This window comes from Protopterus annectens, chromosome 4.part0 (assembly GCF_019279795.1).
Source record: "Protopterus annectens isolate FY-2018-M chromosome 4.part0, PAN1.0, whole genome shotgun sequence".
NCBI lineage: Eukaryota > Metazoa > Chordata > Ceratodontiformes > Protopteridae > Protopterus > Protopterus annectens.
In genome coordinates this window covers 799,597,396-799,611,672 of record NC_056733.1, presented here as the reverse complement: position 1 = coordinate 799,611,672, position 14,277 = coordinate 799,597,396, and the positions used below count along the sequence as shown (strand labels likewise).

General features: G+C 37.0%; 1 protein-coding gene across 2 annotated transcripts in view; it reads right to left on the bottom strand.

Annotated features, from left to right (window-relative positions):
• ADGRD1 (adhesion G protein-coupled receptor D1) overlaps positions 1-14,277 on the bottom strand; it is a 2,063,662-nt gene that overhangs the window by 36,330 nt on the left and 2,013,055 nt on the right. For both annotated transcript variants that reach the window (XM_044068759.1, XM_044068760.1), the window contains one exon: positions 2,082-2,123. In XM_044068759.1, the coding sequence (XP_043924694.1) occupies positions 2,082-2,123 (42 nt within the window). The remainder of the gene's footprint in view (positions 1-2,081; positions 2,124-14,277) is intronic.

Here is a 14,277-nt window from a genome sequence, read left to right as displayed (position 1 = left end):
CACAATCAAGAAAACAAATATACCTGCAGAATATATACCAACTTCTTTTTTATGCACTATCAGGTTGGTATCCACAATCAAATTAAAATCAAGCATGCATGAGAAGCATTTGCCAACTATATATTTCCATTTCAACCCCCCCCCCCCCCAAATATGTAAAATTACTTGTGGATATTTAAGTCAACATGGACCAAATGGTGAGCCATTAGCAATTTGCATACTGTCAAATCTCAAAATATCTGGATTCTAGAAGGTTATTTGTTTGCAGGTTTAGTATACATTTAAAAAAATAGCATTAAAATGGACTGGAAAAATGAATGAAAATGCTTGTTTTCTTATTCTAGGGATCTACAGTCCTCCAAAGTCTTGGTTTAACATATTAATGGAATAAACCAACAAAACAGCAAAGCACGTTGCCTGGAAATGATAAACCACCTGGAATGCAGCAACAAAGTATATATTCCAACAAATATGAATTCCAAGTAGTCCACAGCAGATAGATAAAAACAAAGCAAATTTTAATGACAAGTTGAACAACAGATAAGCGCTTTCGCAGTAAGCTTCATCAGATCTAACATACAACTCAAGATACGCCAGTTAAAGACAGACAACAGCCAATCAATCTAAAGTGCATCCAAGTAAATTAAGTGCCATGGTAACAGCATGATACAACTTTAAAGGAGAAATGTCAAAAATAAAAAATAAGATAAAACAATTGATATCTCCATTTCAAGTATCATGCATAGAAATTACATAAATACATTAATACATACATATAAACTAGAGTGCATTTAATCATGTTATTAACTAATGCTGGTAAATATAATTAATAGTAAAAATAGTAAAAATAAAAATGAAAGAGGAGACATTTCATTTCTTTCTAAGAGTATGTTGTATTGATACACTGTCATTCAACCCTGGGGCACAGTGTGCTCTTAGTGTAAAAATCCATTTAAGTTCTACCTGATAAGTCCTAGTTGTAATATCCCCCTTATTAATACTTTTATTTATTATCTCTAAAACTTGAAACCTAAAAGTATGTTCCACCCCACTATGTAGTATATGTTTCGCTATCACGCTATAATTCATGCCCCTTCATGCACAATAAAAATGATCACGAATACGTTCACGCAGCCGTCTATTTATCTTGCCTATATAAAATGAGCAGCACCCATTGCATAATGCCAGGTATACTAAGTTCTTAGAATTACAGTCAGCTGCGGGTAGGTGAAAGAACTTCTTATCACTACTGGGATGTGTAAACAGACCAGATACATCAACAAAAAGAGCACCTGTTACATCTTCTCATTCCATATTCCTTTCTCCCTTTACATATTTGGCTGGTTGCTTTGGGATAACAGTGTCTCTGTTTAATGATGTCTTGTTTTTGTACCCAAAAGATGGTCTATCACCCACCAGTCTCTGTATCTGTTGGTCAGTACACAGTATTGACCAATGTTTGTGGATTATATCCCTGATTTTCTTATCATCACTGGAATAAGTTAAGCAAATAAAATGGTATTTTCAGTGTTGTTCCTTCCCCTCTTTACCAATATGTCATCATTGCTTTTGTGAGATGAAAAATAGAGTTTCCCACTTGTATTTCTGCAGTGGCTGACACTTTCATGGACATTCTCAATCTCTTTCACATTATAACCCCTAGAAGTAAAATCAGTTTTCATTTTCTGAAGGCCTCTTTCAAAGTCTTCATTCCTATCATGTAGGCGACTCGTTTGTAGCCCTTGGCCTTTCAGTGTATTTTTAAAAATATGTCGTGGGTGCATGGAAACAGAAAGCATGATGTTATATAAGTCTTGTGAATTCCTCCTTTCTTTACCCAAAATATCTCATATCATCACGTATACAACAGTTCTGGCTCCTGCATGCTCTTGCAAGATGGAGGCCACAAAGAATGTGTGATTGTCACCTAAACTGCTATCCTGTCACAACAAAAGAATATATTCTTCCCTCACAATTAATTCATATTTTTTATAGAGCAAACTATTATGCAGATACTCATGACAGTAACAACAAAATATCAGCAATGCAATTAGTACTTTATTTTTGTTTTACACACTTACCTCAGAGTTAAGAAGACAATGAAAGAGGAAGATGAAGAAACCCTAGAAACAAAACAAAGGATGAAAATTCAGTAAACATTTTTAAACTGTATGTATTTCCTCCTTTACACGTCATTTTCTGTTTTGCTCACAATGAATATTCACTTATGTATTTCTCCTGCTTTGTACCATCTTACCACTAAAGACATAAAAAACTGAGGTCTACAAAAGTGAAAAAAAATGTGGCTGAGAACAATAAAATACTTACATAAACAGGTACACTTGCTTCTCCCAGAGGTCTAAGCAAGTCTGCACACATCAAAGGGCACACTAAGTTGTGCTTCCTAGTGGAGATCAGAAAACTCACTGTTAATGTCTGGGGGGGGGGTCATGGATGCCTTGAAGTAAGGCCACTTATGGAAGTGAGGGGACATCTAATAAAACAATGAAACAAAAACACAAGAAATAAGTGCTACTGTGGGGGAGGGGAATCCCCACCACCCTGGCAGCTGTCACATTTCACATGAACTCCAAAGTAACTCCCTCAAAATTGGAAGAAAAGTAACAGCACTACCTCTTCCCTAAATGTTTAACAACTCCAAACATAGTGTACCTCCTGTGTGTGACAATACACACTTCATTAACTTCCATTTGATGAAACGCCACTCAGTGACAGTGAAGCCAATCTAACTACACACTCCCATGTATCATCACACCATATTTAAGAAGAAAGTTGGACTTGCTATTGTTGTAGTCTTTCTCTTGGGTGCAGCCACTGAGGAGCAAAGTTAGGGTGGCGTGAAGAGGGCAAGTGCTCCAGGTGTAAGGTGCCAGGAGGTGTGATTACTAATGATATGCAAATGTTCTGTGGAAGAATATTCCATTCTTCATGGTTGCAGGTACTTTGCTATTTTAATTTTGATTCCTTTCTTAGTGTGGACCTCAGAAAAGATCTTTGCAGTTTTTAAATATGTTTTGCATCCTCTGTGACTGCTCTGTGTCTTGTGCTGTTGTACACTGACTCAGTGATTTTGATCTCAGACGTTTAGTTGATCAGTCTGTTTACAAGTTTGGTTGATCAGTCTGTTTCCAATCAGCTAATGGCTTGTATGTTCTACAAATGAACTATTAACATTTTAATTGAACTGCACTATCATCCATTCCAAGTGCCTGAAGTTAACATATGCACTGAATAGTATAGAGCTGTAAGGTTGCCCTTGGGATTTACCCTTGGTTTTTGCACACTGGCTAAACATTTGTTTTCCCCAGAGTGCCTTATTTTTAAGCAGAGTTCACCTCATGGACTCCAATCTGGATAAGATCAAGGTAATACTGCTGAATGCCAGAAGTGTAACAAATAATCTTTGAACTTGAGGCCTTCCTTAACCTTGAGGACATCAGCATTTGTGTAATTACAGAAACCTAGTTTTGTTGCACTGATACCACTCCCTGCACTCCTAGGTACAATGCGTATCGTGCAAGCAGATTCACCTGTACCTGTGAGGGAGTATCTGTATTTATCCATAATGCCATTGTTTCTCAACAGATTTCACATGATACATATCTGGAACTGGCTGAAGTACTAGTAATACTCAGTGAAATTAATTACTATTTGATAGTCAAGTACAGATCCTCATCTATGACCCCTTCTGATAATGCAGAATACCTTAAACAGCTATTAAAGTTAGCAATCAAACAAAATGCCTCTCCACATATAAATTACAAACATTTACCACAGGCACATTTGTCCAGACATTTCTAGACTTTGCAAATGCCAATGTACTTGAGCAAATTGTCTCCCTAACCAGTAGAGGTGTTAATGTTCTTGATCTTGTCCTCACAAACACTCGTCCTCATTGCATAAGCCTACTTGTTAGTCTCCCTAGTCAAATCTGACCATCTCGCTGTGATCTTCTCTGCGAAAGCCTGTTTTGTGGCTCCTCATAACTCTGCTATATTCAGTCATTACTCCAAGACCAGTTATTTACTATTTATTGATTTACTGACTATCACAAATGGTATAGCTCCTTAACAAATCTTGTAACTAAGATTGTTGCTTACTGCTTTGAATTTTATGAAATCTTGGATAGATGCATTGAAGCATTTGTATCAGTCTGAAGAAAGCATCAGTGAAAGCTTGGAACTAAACCCATATGATACAACTTCAGTATCAACAAACTCTATAATAAAAGGAAAAGCTCATAGCCATCATGAGAAGATGTCCACTCATGTTATAAAAAGGACTTGCAAGACCAGCTATGAACTTAAGACTGCCTCTAATCCAAACGAAAACTGTAAGACCATCTTCAGCTATATTAAGAACTTTACAAGTAACCTACAGTTTTGTATTAAGCTTATGTTAAGTGGTACCTCCTTCTGTTACCCCAAGGGCATTGCTAGGATTTTTGATGACACATTTTCTTCCAACTTTACTCCACCCTTCCACCCCTCCAGTCTCCCTCAAACTCCTCTTATGACCAAAGTGGACCAAGTCCTTGTGACATTTTCCACAATTAAAAGCACTATTTTTATGGATCATGATAATATCCCTGAATGCCTTCTGAGAAACATAAAGTCCCACTTAACAAAACTCATCCATCAACTCTTCAGTCCAACTTTCTCTACTAGTTATGATCCTGACGAGTGGAGAATGGCATTTGTGCTGCCCTTGTTCAAGCAGGCATACTATTAAAATATTTCTATAAGACATGAAGATAAGTTAGTTGAATTATATAAGACCTTTGTCAGACCCATTATAAGATATAACTCCATATTTACACTTATGCAGCTAGCCATTTGTGGGGACTAGAAATGGTTCAGTGTAGGGCGGCCACTGTGGTGCAGTGGTTAGTGTTGTCACCTCACAGCAAGAGTTTCTCCAGTTCAATCCTCAGGTGGGGTGCCTTCTGTGCGGAGTCTACATGTCCTCCCTGTGGTCATGTGGGTTTCCTCTGGGTGATCCAGTTTCCTCCCACATCCCAAAGACATGCTGTAGGTGAATTATATACACTAAATTGGCTCTAGGTGTGAGTGTGTGTGTGTGCCTTCCATGGAAGGTTGGGTGCTGGGCTGGCAACTCAACACCATAAAATTCTACTGCCAGTCATGAGTGGACAGGTGATCCGCTGTGGTGACCCTTAACTGAGAAAAGCCGAAAGAAGAAGAAATGGTTCAGTGTAAATTTATAAAATGGACTGCTACTTTAAAAACCCTAGAATATCAGGAAAGGTGTGAAACATTACATCATTTTCCATTTAATATAGATATTCTCAAAGAAAACTTCTGTTTGTCTATAGAACATTTAAGAATATTTTATATACAAGTTTTGAACTACATATTTATATTAGCACAGTCATATTCAAACACAAATTTTATTAATTTAAAAAGACCACATAAAAGGATTTATTCATAACTCAGATAATTCCATACATGTGGAATAAACTTCAACATTATGTAAGAGTATCCCAGAATGTTAACAAGTTGAAGAAAAATCTTGATAAATGGAAATACAACATATGATATATGGGAGGGAAGGAATAGTCTTATGTCACTTGCTTGGCCTGAACTCCAGCACAGTGAACTTATTAAATCTTGCGATGGCTTATAACAAGTGCTGGTTTTGCTACTTACTGTATGTATAAATGAAATATTTAATTTTAAGGCAGACTGTTGTTTACATTAGTAGATTTTGTGACAGGCTGTAATGAGTATTACATACATCTTTAGTGTTACGTATTTTTTGCTGAGTAGAAATGTTTAGTCTCTCAGCATTACCTGTACACTATGAGTGATTCTTAGCAAACAGATGAGGATGTCTGCTATTTTACTTAATAAAGCCGACACCAATGATATTTCAAAATTATTTATAATATTTTAATTAAATTTTAATAAAAAATAAAGAGGTTATATGGGACTGCAGCAAAGACATTAAGCCTGGGCAGTGTACTGCATACATTCATTAGACTTTACTTTAGATATGATACACTTACTTTTCTTTTATTAGTCAATAATTATTTCCTTTTGGCTGGATATTTTTAATTTGACAACATTGAGTTTTCTAACATCTTATTGATCCAAAGACTAAATACCAAGAAAGATATGGAAGAAGCTATGCCCTAGGTAGTAATGATTGACATTTTCCCTTTCATTCATTTATGTCAATGCACTGAACATTAATATGTATAATGAAAAAACATGTTGATATAAATGTGGAGAATTTCTTTTTTGTGCTCTAACAACTACTTCATATTCAAAATATAGTTATTAAAACTCAGTATTTATCTGTATAAATAGACTCCATATATTAACATCGTACTTAATTTAGACAACATTAGTTGGTACATTTTCACTTTAAGTAAATACTTGTTACTAATAGAAAGGTATTTGAAAGAAAAACAGCAATTTAAGAAGAAGTAAAGCTATGGGGATGATGACAGAGAAGAAAGAAAAATGTGCAAAAATAAAATGGAAAAGAAATTAGTGTACCTACATACACATCTACATCTGACTTTCCATGTTGAGAATGCTTTCACTTACACAACAGATATATTCAAAGGAACAATTTTATTAAAAACATTTTCCATTCTGTCTGCTGACCAGAAATCCTTCCTATCAGATTTGTACCCACTAATTCCCTAGCTGGGGGGAGGCATGTTAGTCAAGAAGGCTTTGGGGGGTTTGTACTCTTATTGGTATCCCAGCATACTGGGTAAGGGGTGGTTACCCATATAACCTTAGGGATTCAAAGTGCTAAACCCTGTAAATGCACACCTCCATACATTCACTAATGAGAGCTAACACCAAGTTGTGTCAGGGCGAGCTGAACATCTGCCCCCAGATGCCCAGTGCAACACCACCCCTCCTTTGGTAAACTGAAGCAGGATGCAATCCTGCTTTCCTCTATCATTCCATCACAAAAGGAATGCCATCCTCCATTGCCAATGCATTCAAGTGCCACACTTGGGATGCCAGGGCCATAGTCATGCTTTTATCCATCCATGCTTCTATACTGGTGTACTAAGAGAAACTAACCGGTACTATAAATAGCTTTTTTTCACTTCTTAATTGATATGGAAGGAAGCTAACTTGGTTTATAATGGACAAAAATGTTAATTTATGAAACCTACAAATTTAGAATTTAAAAGTAAGAACACTGTATTGTAAAATGGCATTGCCTTTTGAATATTAGAGTAGGCACTCTGAAACTAAGAAACAAACTTATGTGTATATACTAAAAAGGCACTAAATATCATGCACCACATTTATTTAATTGCAATTTATATAGTTCTTTTGACTAGATATTTTCTCATTGTTTGGAGTTAATAAATAATATCCAGAAAAGATATGCAATTAACATCACATACAGCGTAGCTTTTTAGAAAGTTAAAGATTTTAGAAATATATTTTATTAATTAAATAATTAACTTACTAAATAAAAAGTAAAAATCAAGGTTCTATTCATGTATGAAAAACATACCAAGTACACGTTATATTTGGTATTGGTATTGGACAGGCTTGCCTTAAATCTGCATGTATCACATATCTCAGAATATAACTTTATAGCTAAAATATAGCATATTTGTCTTATATGTAATCATTGGTTATTTCACGTAGTTTTCTTTATCAGGAAAGATATAAATATATATATATATATATATATATATATATATATATATATGTGTGTGTATGTCTTCTTCTTCTGGCATTTCCTGGTCAGGGGTCGCCACAGCAGATCACCTGTCTGCTCATGATTGGCAGTGGAGTTTTACGGTATTGAGTTGCCAGCCTGGCGTCCAACCTTCCACAGAAGGCACACACACACACACACTCATGCCTAGGGCCAATTTAGAGTGTCCAATCCACCTACAGCATGTCTTTGGGATGTTGGAGGAAACCGGAGCACCCGGAGGAAACCCACGTGACCACAGGGAGGACATGCAGACTCCGCACAGAAGGCAACCCAGCCAAGAAATGAACCGGAGAACCTCTTGCTGTGAGGCAGCAATGCTAACCGCTGCACCACTGTGGCCACCCAATGTGTATATATATATATATATATATATATATATATATATATATATATATATATATATATATATATATATATATATATCGATCCCATTTGATCCTGAGAATTTACGTTTCATCGAAACGTAAATTCGTCACCTCACTTACGTCAAAGTGCATTATTTCAAAAATGCACTTCCGTGTAAAAACTGAAATAAAAATTAAAAAAAAAAAACAGAAAATAAATAAAAACATGCAGTTTGCATGTAACGTTAGCTGTACATCAATGTTTACTGTTGATGTACAACTAAGCAAAGTGTTTTTGAGATCATGGTACAGTGGGGATAAAGGAATATTCCTTTTTCCCCATTGTAGTGTGATCTCGAAGTGAGAATATTAAAAAAGAGGGGTGCAGGGTGTGCAGGGCGGCTTGGCCACTGCATAATTGTGTTTAGTGTGTTTTTTTTTGTTTGTTTTTGTTTTTACACGAAAGTGCATTTTTGAAAAAATGCACTTTCCCGTACGTGAGGTCGCGAATTTACGTTTTGATGAAACGTAAATTCGCTAGATCAAGGTAGAGCCATGTGTGTGTGTGTGTGTGTGTGTGTGTGTGTGTGTGTGTGTGTGTGTGTGTGTGTGTGTATATATATATATATATATATATATATATATATATAAATTTAGATATAGATAGACATGCACACATACACACACACACACACACACACACACACACACACACACACACACACACACACACACACACACACATATGCACATTCATTTGGTAATCCCTGTTAAATTACCTTTATAAATATAATATAAATTATCAGAAGTAGAAGTAAAGCAGAATAAAAGATGAGCAGGCAACAGATGGAATGATAACAATGGAATGTGGGTAAATCAGTGAAGTAATAATATAGACACTGCACAATTTATTTTAAATGCAAGTAATTTATACATTTTTAACTCTTATACCTCCTTCCCTTTCCCACTCGATTTTTCCTTCCCTAGGTCTTATTTTTATTTCTGTATTATTTGCAGTACAGTGATTGCTAACTCTTCCTCCTTTTACTTTCTTAACAAATATAATTTTTGTAAGCCTGTGTAAACTTGATGGTGGAAGTATATATATGACATGTTTCTGATGCTGGAGAAAGTAAAAGTCATGTCTTTGGAATCAATATGTACTAGGTTAACACCAAGATCAAAATAAATAAAAATAAGAAGACTTTGAGATTGTTGTTATAAAAGTTTACATTTGGCACAGAAGAGAATAAAGCAAAGATAATACTCTAAACTTCATTTCACAGTGAATACCTTATAATAATATTAATGCTAAGCCACGAGGGAGAAATATCTCTGTAAATGTAACATGTATTAATATATTAAAAGTTAAAGATCAGAGGAGTAATATACAGACCAGGAGAAGAATTTAACAAGAAAGCCAGAATACTTCATCACTATTACCTGTTCTTTATGTTATTACATTTCAGTTTTGTGCATTTTACCTTTTTCTCCCTTAGTGTCTACTTTTCACCCTCCGCAGCACTTTCTGTCCTATCTGTATCATGATAATCATGGAAGACTGCAACGTGTGCTTTACAACTGTCATATTTCAAATATTCATACAGCGATTAGCCCAGTAGTTATAGGAGAGAAATCAGACTATGAGCTGTCAGTGAATTGCATCCTTTGATCTAGGGTTTGATTCCCACAGCCTCTATTTGCCTCCAGTGTGTGACCCTAAACAAGTCACTTAACTGCACAGTGCTCCAGGGCTGATTTTGAAAAGGGTCCATGTGAATTAGTGTTCTATCCTGGTTTAACAAAGACAAAGCACTGTGGTCAGATAATCTTACCCTGACTAAGCATTTAGTTTTATGCAGTGGTCCATTTCCTCCTTGTATTAGAAATTATCAGGATCTTCTCTTAGGGTGCTTGATAGCAGCTGTACATAAAAGCACCACCACAAATTGTAAAACCATTTTACACCATCCTTTTCTGAATTTAAAAATACAGCAAATATTATATATGAAAATGAAATTGATACTATTAAACAAATACCTAAGCACAGATTATTGTTTGAATGTTATTATTTAAATACAGTGAAACTACTCTGATATTTTAAGATGAGTAATAAATTATCTTTAACTCATTTAATATTAAATTAAATATCTGTACATGGTATGTATGTTAAGCTTTGAGCAGAATTAGTAACATTTCATTATTGTCAATGGAATAATTTCAGATTTTAATTGTTTTTCTTTGGTTCAAATTGATTTGATTATTAAGTACAATGTTTTTCAAATGTTAAAACAATATCTTGTTTGCTGACTATAAATTTCAATAAAAATATTAGTTAGAAAAAGAAGACACTTCATCCAGAGGCTGAAGGTAAAGCATCTGCTGTAGGCACCTAGCCATTAGATCAGAGGCAGATGAGTTTGTGCTGCTAGAGTTTTAAATCTGGCTCTGAGTCAAGATTAAAGTAAAAACATGTTCAAAGTCTTTGAGAGCTTTTTGCTAGCTAACTTGAATATCCCAACTTCTGACTTTTATCTGTGATAAATATTGATATTGGCTAAAACACAGTGAGGGTGTCACATCCAAGCAGTGCATTAAAATTCAAGATTTTTACCTCCTGTTTCCAAGTACTTAGTCATCAAAATTAGAAGCACCTCCTTGAGCGCTACCCCCTACTTGTAGTGGGGTATATTGTCAAATTAAGAAATAGAAAGATAAACAGTATATAACAAGAAGGAATCCATTTCAACAAAAAACTGTGTGAAGGATGAACTGCTGATGACATCCTAAAGAGTGTGTGCACGTACATGTGTGTGTGTGTGTGTGTGTGTGTGTGTGTGTGTGTGTGTGTGTGTGTGTGTGTGTGTGTGTGTGTGTGTGTGTGTGTGTGTGTGTGTGTGTCTGTGTGTGTGTGTGTGTGTGTGTGTGTGTGTGTGTGTGTGTGCGTGTACATGTGTATGTGTGTTGTTTGTGTGTGTGTGTGTGTGTGTGTGTGTGTACATGTGTATGTGTGTTGTTTGTGTGTGTGTGTGTGTGTGTGTGTGTGTGTGTGTGTGTGTGTGTGTGTGTGTGTGCGCGCGTTTAGTGTGTGCGAGATTCTGTCAATATGAGGGGGAGGAGCAACTTTCTCATATCAGAGAGCTATGAGATGCAAGTGACAAGGTTTTGAAATTCAAACTGAGCTGCAGTCTAATCAATAGCTTCTAGATCCAGGGTTTACAAAAAGGCTAGTGGTATACTCCATATGATTTTAAAATCTATATAGAGAAATAGTGTTCTTGTACTTAGCAGTTTATATACTGCCACATATTCTACATCATCTAGACATTTACTATTTTATAATTAGAAATATAAACTGATATATAAAATCATGGAAATATATCATTCATAGTATTAAAATGGCACAGTCACATTAGCTAATCAGCAAACTGATGCTGTGAAATGTATTTAATCCATAAAGTGTGTGTGTGTGTGTGTGTGTGTGTGTGTGTGTGTGTGTGTGTGTGTGTGTGTGTGTGTGTGTGTGTGTGTGTGTGACTGCATACTTATGTAAAGTAAGTAACAGAGGCATTCAGCATCCTGTAGCTTAGTTTTGTTAGAGCAAGTGTTTATAATTCCAAAGAACAGCAATGTGCACTACTTTAAAGAATGTATTGCAAATAATTTGATTTTAACACAACAGACATTACAAAGTGAAAGGGTATATCTCATAACAAATCTGCTCAGAGATGCAATGCCTAAATATGAGGACTATGCAAGTAAGAGGCTTTTACAGGACATGGTAACAACAAATCAGAAGTTACAGAAAGGTATTAATGATTTAAAAACAACTAGAACTGAGCAAGTTAACAATAATCCTCTAAGGAAAAGTATGAAGGCAAGCTTTGCATCTGACAATGGTCATAAGTGAAGATAAGGGCTGTGAATCTACCCAGACCTGACAACGGTCATAAGTGAAGATAAGGGCTGTGAATCTACCCAGACCTGACAACGGTCATAAGTGAAGATAAGGGCTGTGAATCTACCCAGACCTGACAACGGTCATAAGTGAAGATAAGGGCTGTGAATCTACCCAGACCTGACAACGGTCATAAGTGAAGATAAGGGCTGTGAATCTACCCAGACCTGACAACGGTCATAAGTGAAGATAAGGGCTGTGAATCTACCCAGACCTGACAACGGTCATAAGTGAAGATAAAGGCTGTGAATCTACCCAGACCTGACAACGGTCATAAGTGAAGATAAGAGTGAATCTACCCAGACCTGACAACGGTCATAAGTGAAGATAAGGGCTGTGAATCTACCCAGACCTGACAACGGTCATAAGTGAAGATAAGGGCTGTGAATCTACCCAGACCTGACAACAGTCATAAGTGAAGATAAGGGCTATGAATCTACCCAGAACTGACAACGGTCATAAGTGAAGATAAGGGCTGTGAATCTACCCAGACCTGGAAATGTTATTTTTTTTAAAGTAGGAAGTGTGACTATTTCTTCAAACTTGTATGACATTTGAGAATTTTGTATTAGTGTTTATTATTTTTATATTTTTCCCTCTCAGCTTCTATGTATAAATAATTTTTCAATCACATGCACTGCTGATGACTCAAAGCCTGAAATGAATATAAAATTCAGAGGGTAGGTTGAAAAGGGAAAAGAGTTTTGACAAGTACCTCTTCCATAGGTTCATAGATTAGTACTAGACTAACTGCCCTTACGAGCCATTTTAAGCCTAGCCAATTGTCCATTGTGAGGGACTCAAACCCTGCACTTTCTGCTTGTAAGGCAAACACCTTAACCATTAGGCCACCCTCCCAACCCATCATTTGCTTTTCTTACATTGTGAGGGAGGGAATATATGAGAGATTAATATGTCTCATTATAAAGGCTGGTGGCAGATATATTTAGAATGCATAGTTTCAACCAGGTCTAGGGTAGATGTCTTCCCTGATATGTACATCCCAATGAGCACTGCAGTTAACTGTCCTCCATGAGAAGAGAGGACCTCTTGGCACCTGTAGACTGCAACAATGATGACTGGGTTCTGCAGATGCCACTGCAGTATATCTGGGAATGTCCTGAAAATAAGGTCTGCTTTCCACTGAAAATGAAAAGAAAGGAAGGAAGGAAGAAAAAAAACGTGCTAAAAACTGAAGTAACTGAAGGTACAATGTGCCTTGCAAAGAACTCGGTGAAGCATTAGCTAATACAGGTAAGTGCTTAACTCTGGTTATTGCAGGCCTTGAAATTAACTACATTTTCACTATTTTCAGCTTCGCCTTTACTATGGTTTGTAGAGAGTCTGTAAGAGAACCTTGCTCACGAGATGACCTGGTGGCATAATGCTGGGCATCCACAACTATGGTTTGTAGAGAGCCTGTAAGAGAACCTTGCTCATGAGATGACCTGGTGGCATAATGCTGGGCATCCGCAACTATGGTTTGTAGAGAGCCTGTAAGGGAACCTTGCTCAGGAGATGACCTGGTGGCATAATGCTGGGCATCCACCACTATCATTTGTAGAGAGCCTGTAAGAGAACCTTGCTCAGGAGATGACCTAGTGGCATAATGCTGGGCATCCACCACTATGGTTTGCAGAGAGCCTGTAAGAGAACCTTGCTCAGGAGATGACCTAGTGGCATAATGCTGGGCATCCACCACTATGGTTTGTAGAGAGCCTGTAAGAGAACCTTGCTCAGGAGATGACCTGGTGGCATAATGCTGGGCATCCACCACTATCATTTGTAGAGAGCCTGTAAGAGAACCTTGCTCAGGAGATGACCTAGTGGCATAATGCTGGGCATCCACCACTATGGTTTGCAGAGAGCCTGTAAGAGAACCTTGCTCAGGAGATGACCTAGTGGCATAATGCTGGGCATCCACCACTATGGTTTGTAGAGAGCCTGCAAGAGAACCTTGCTCAGGAGATGACCTAGTGGCATAATGCTGGGCATCCACCACTATGGTTTGTAGAGAGCCTGTAAGAGAACCTTGCTCAGGAGATGACCTAGTGGCATAATGCTGGGCATCCACCACTATGGTTTGCAGAGAGCCTGTAAGAGAACCTTGCTCAGGAGATGATCTAGTGGCATAATGCTGGGCATCCACTTGCATTGCTTTGACCCCAATATGGAAAAGGACTCAAGTTGCTATTAGAGCTTGCTGGTTTGCATGGGGGTGATGAA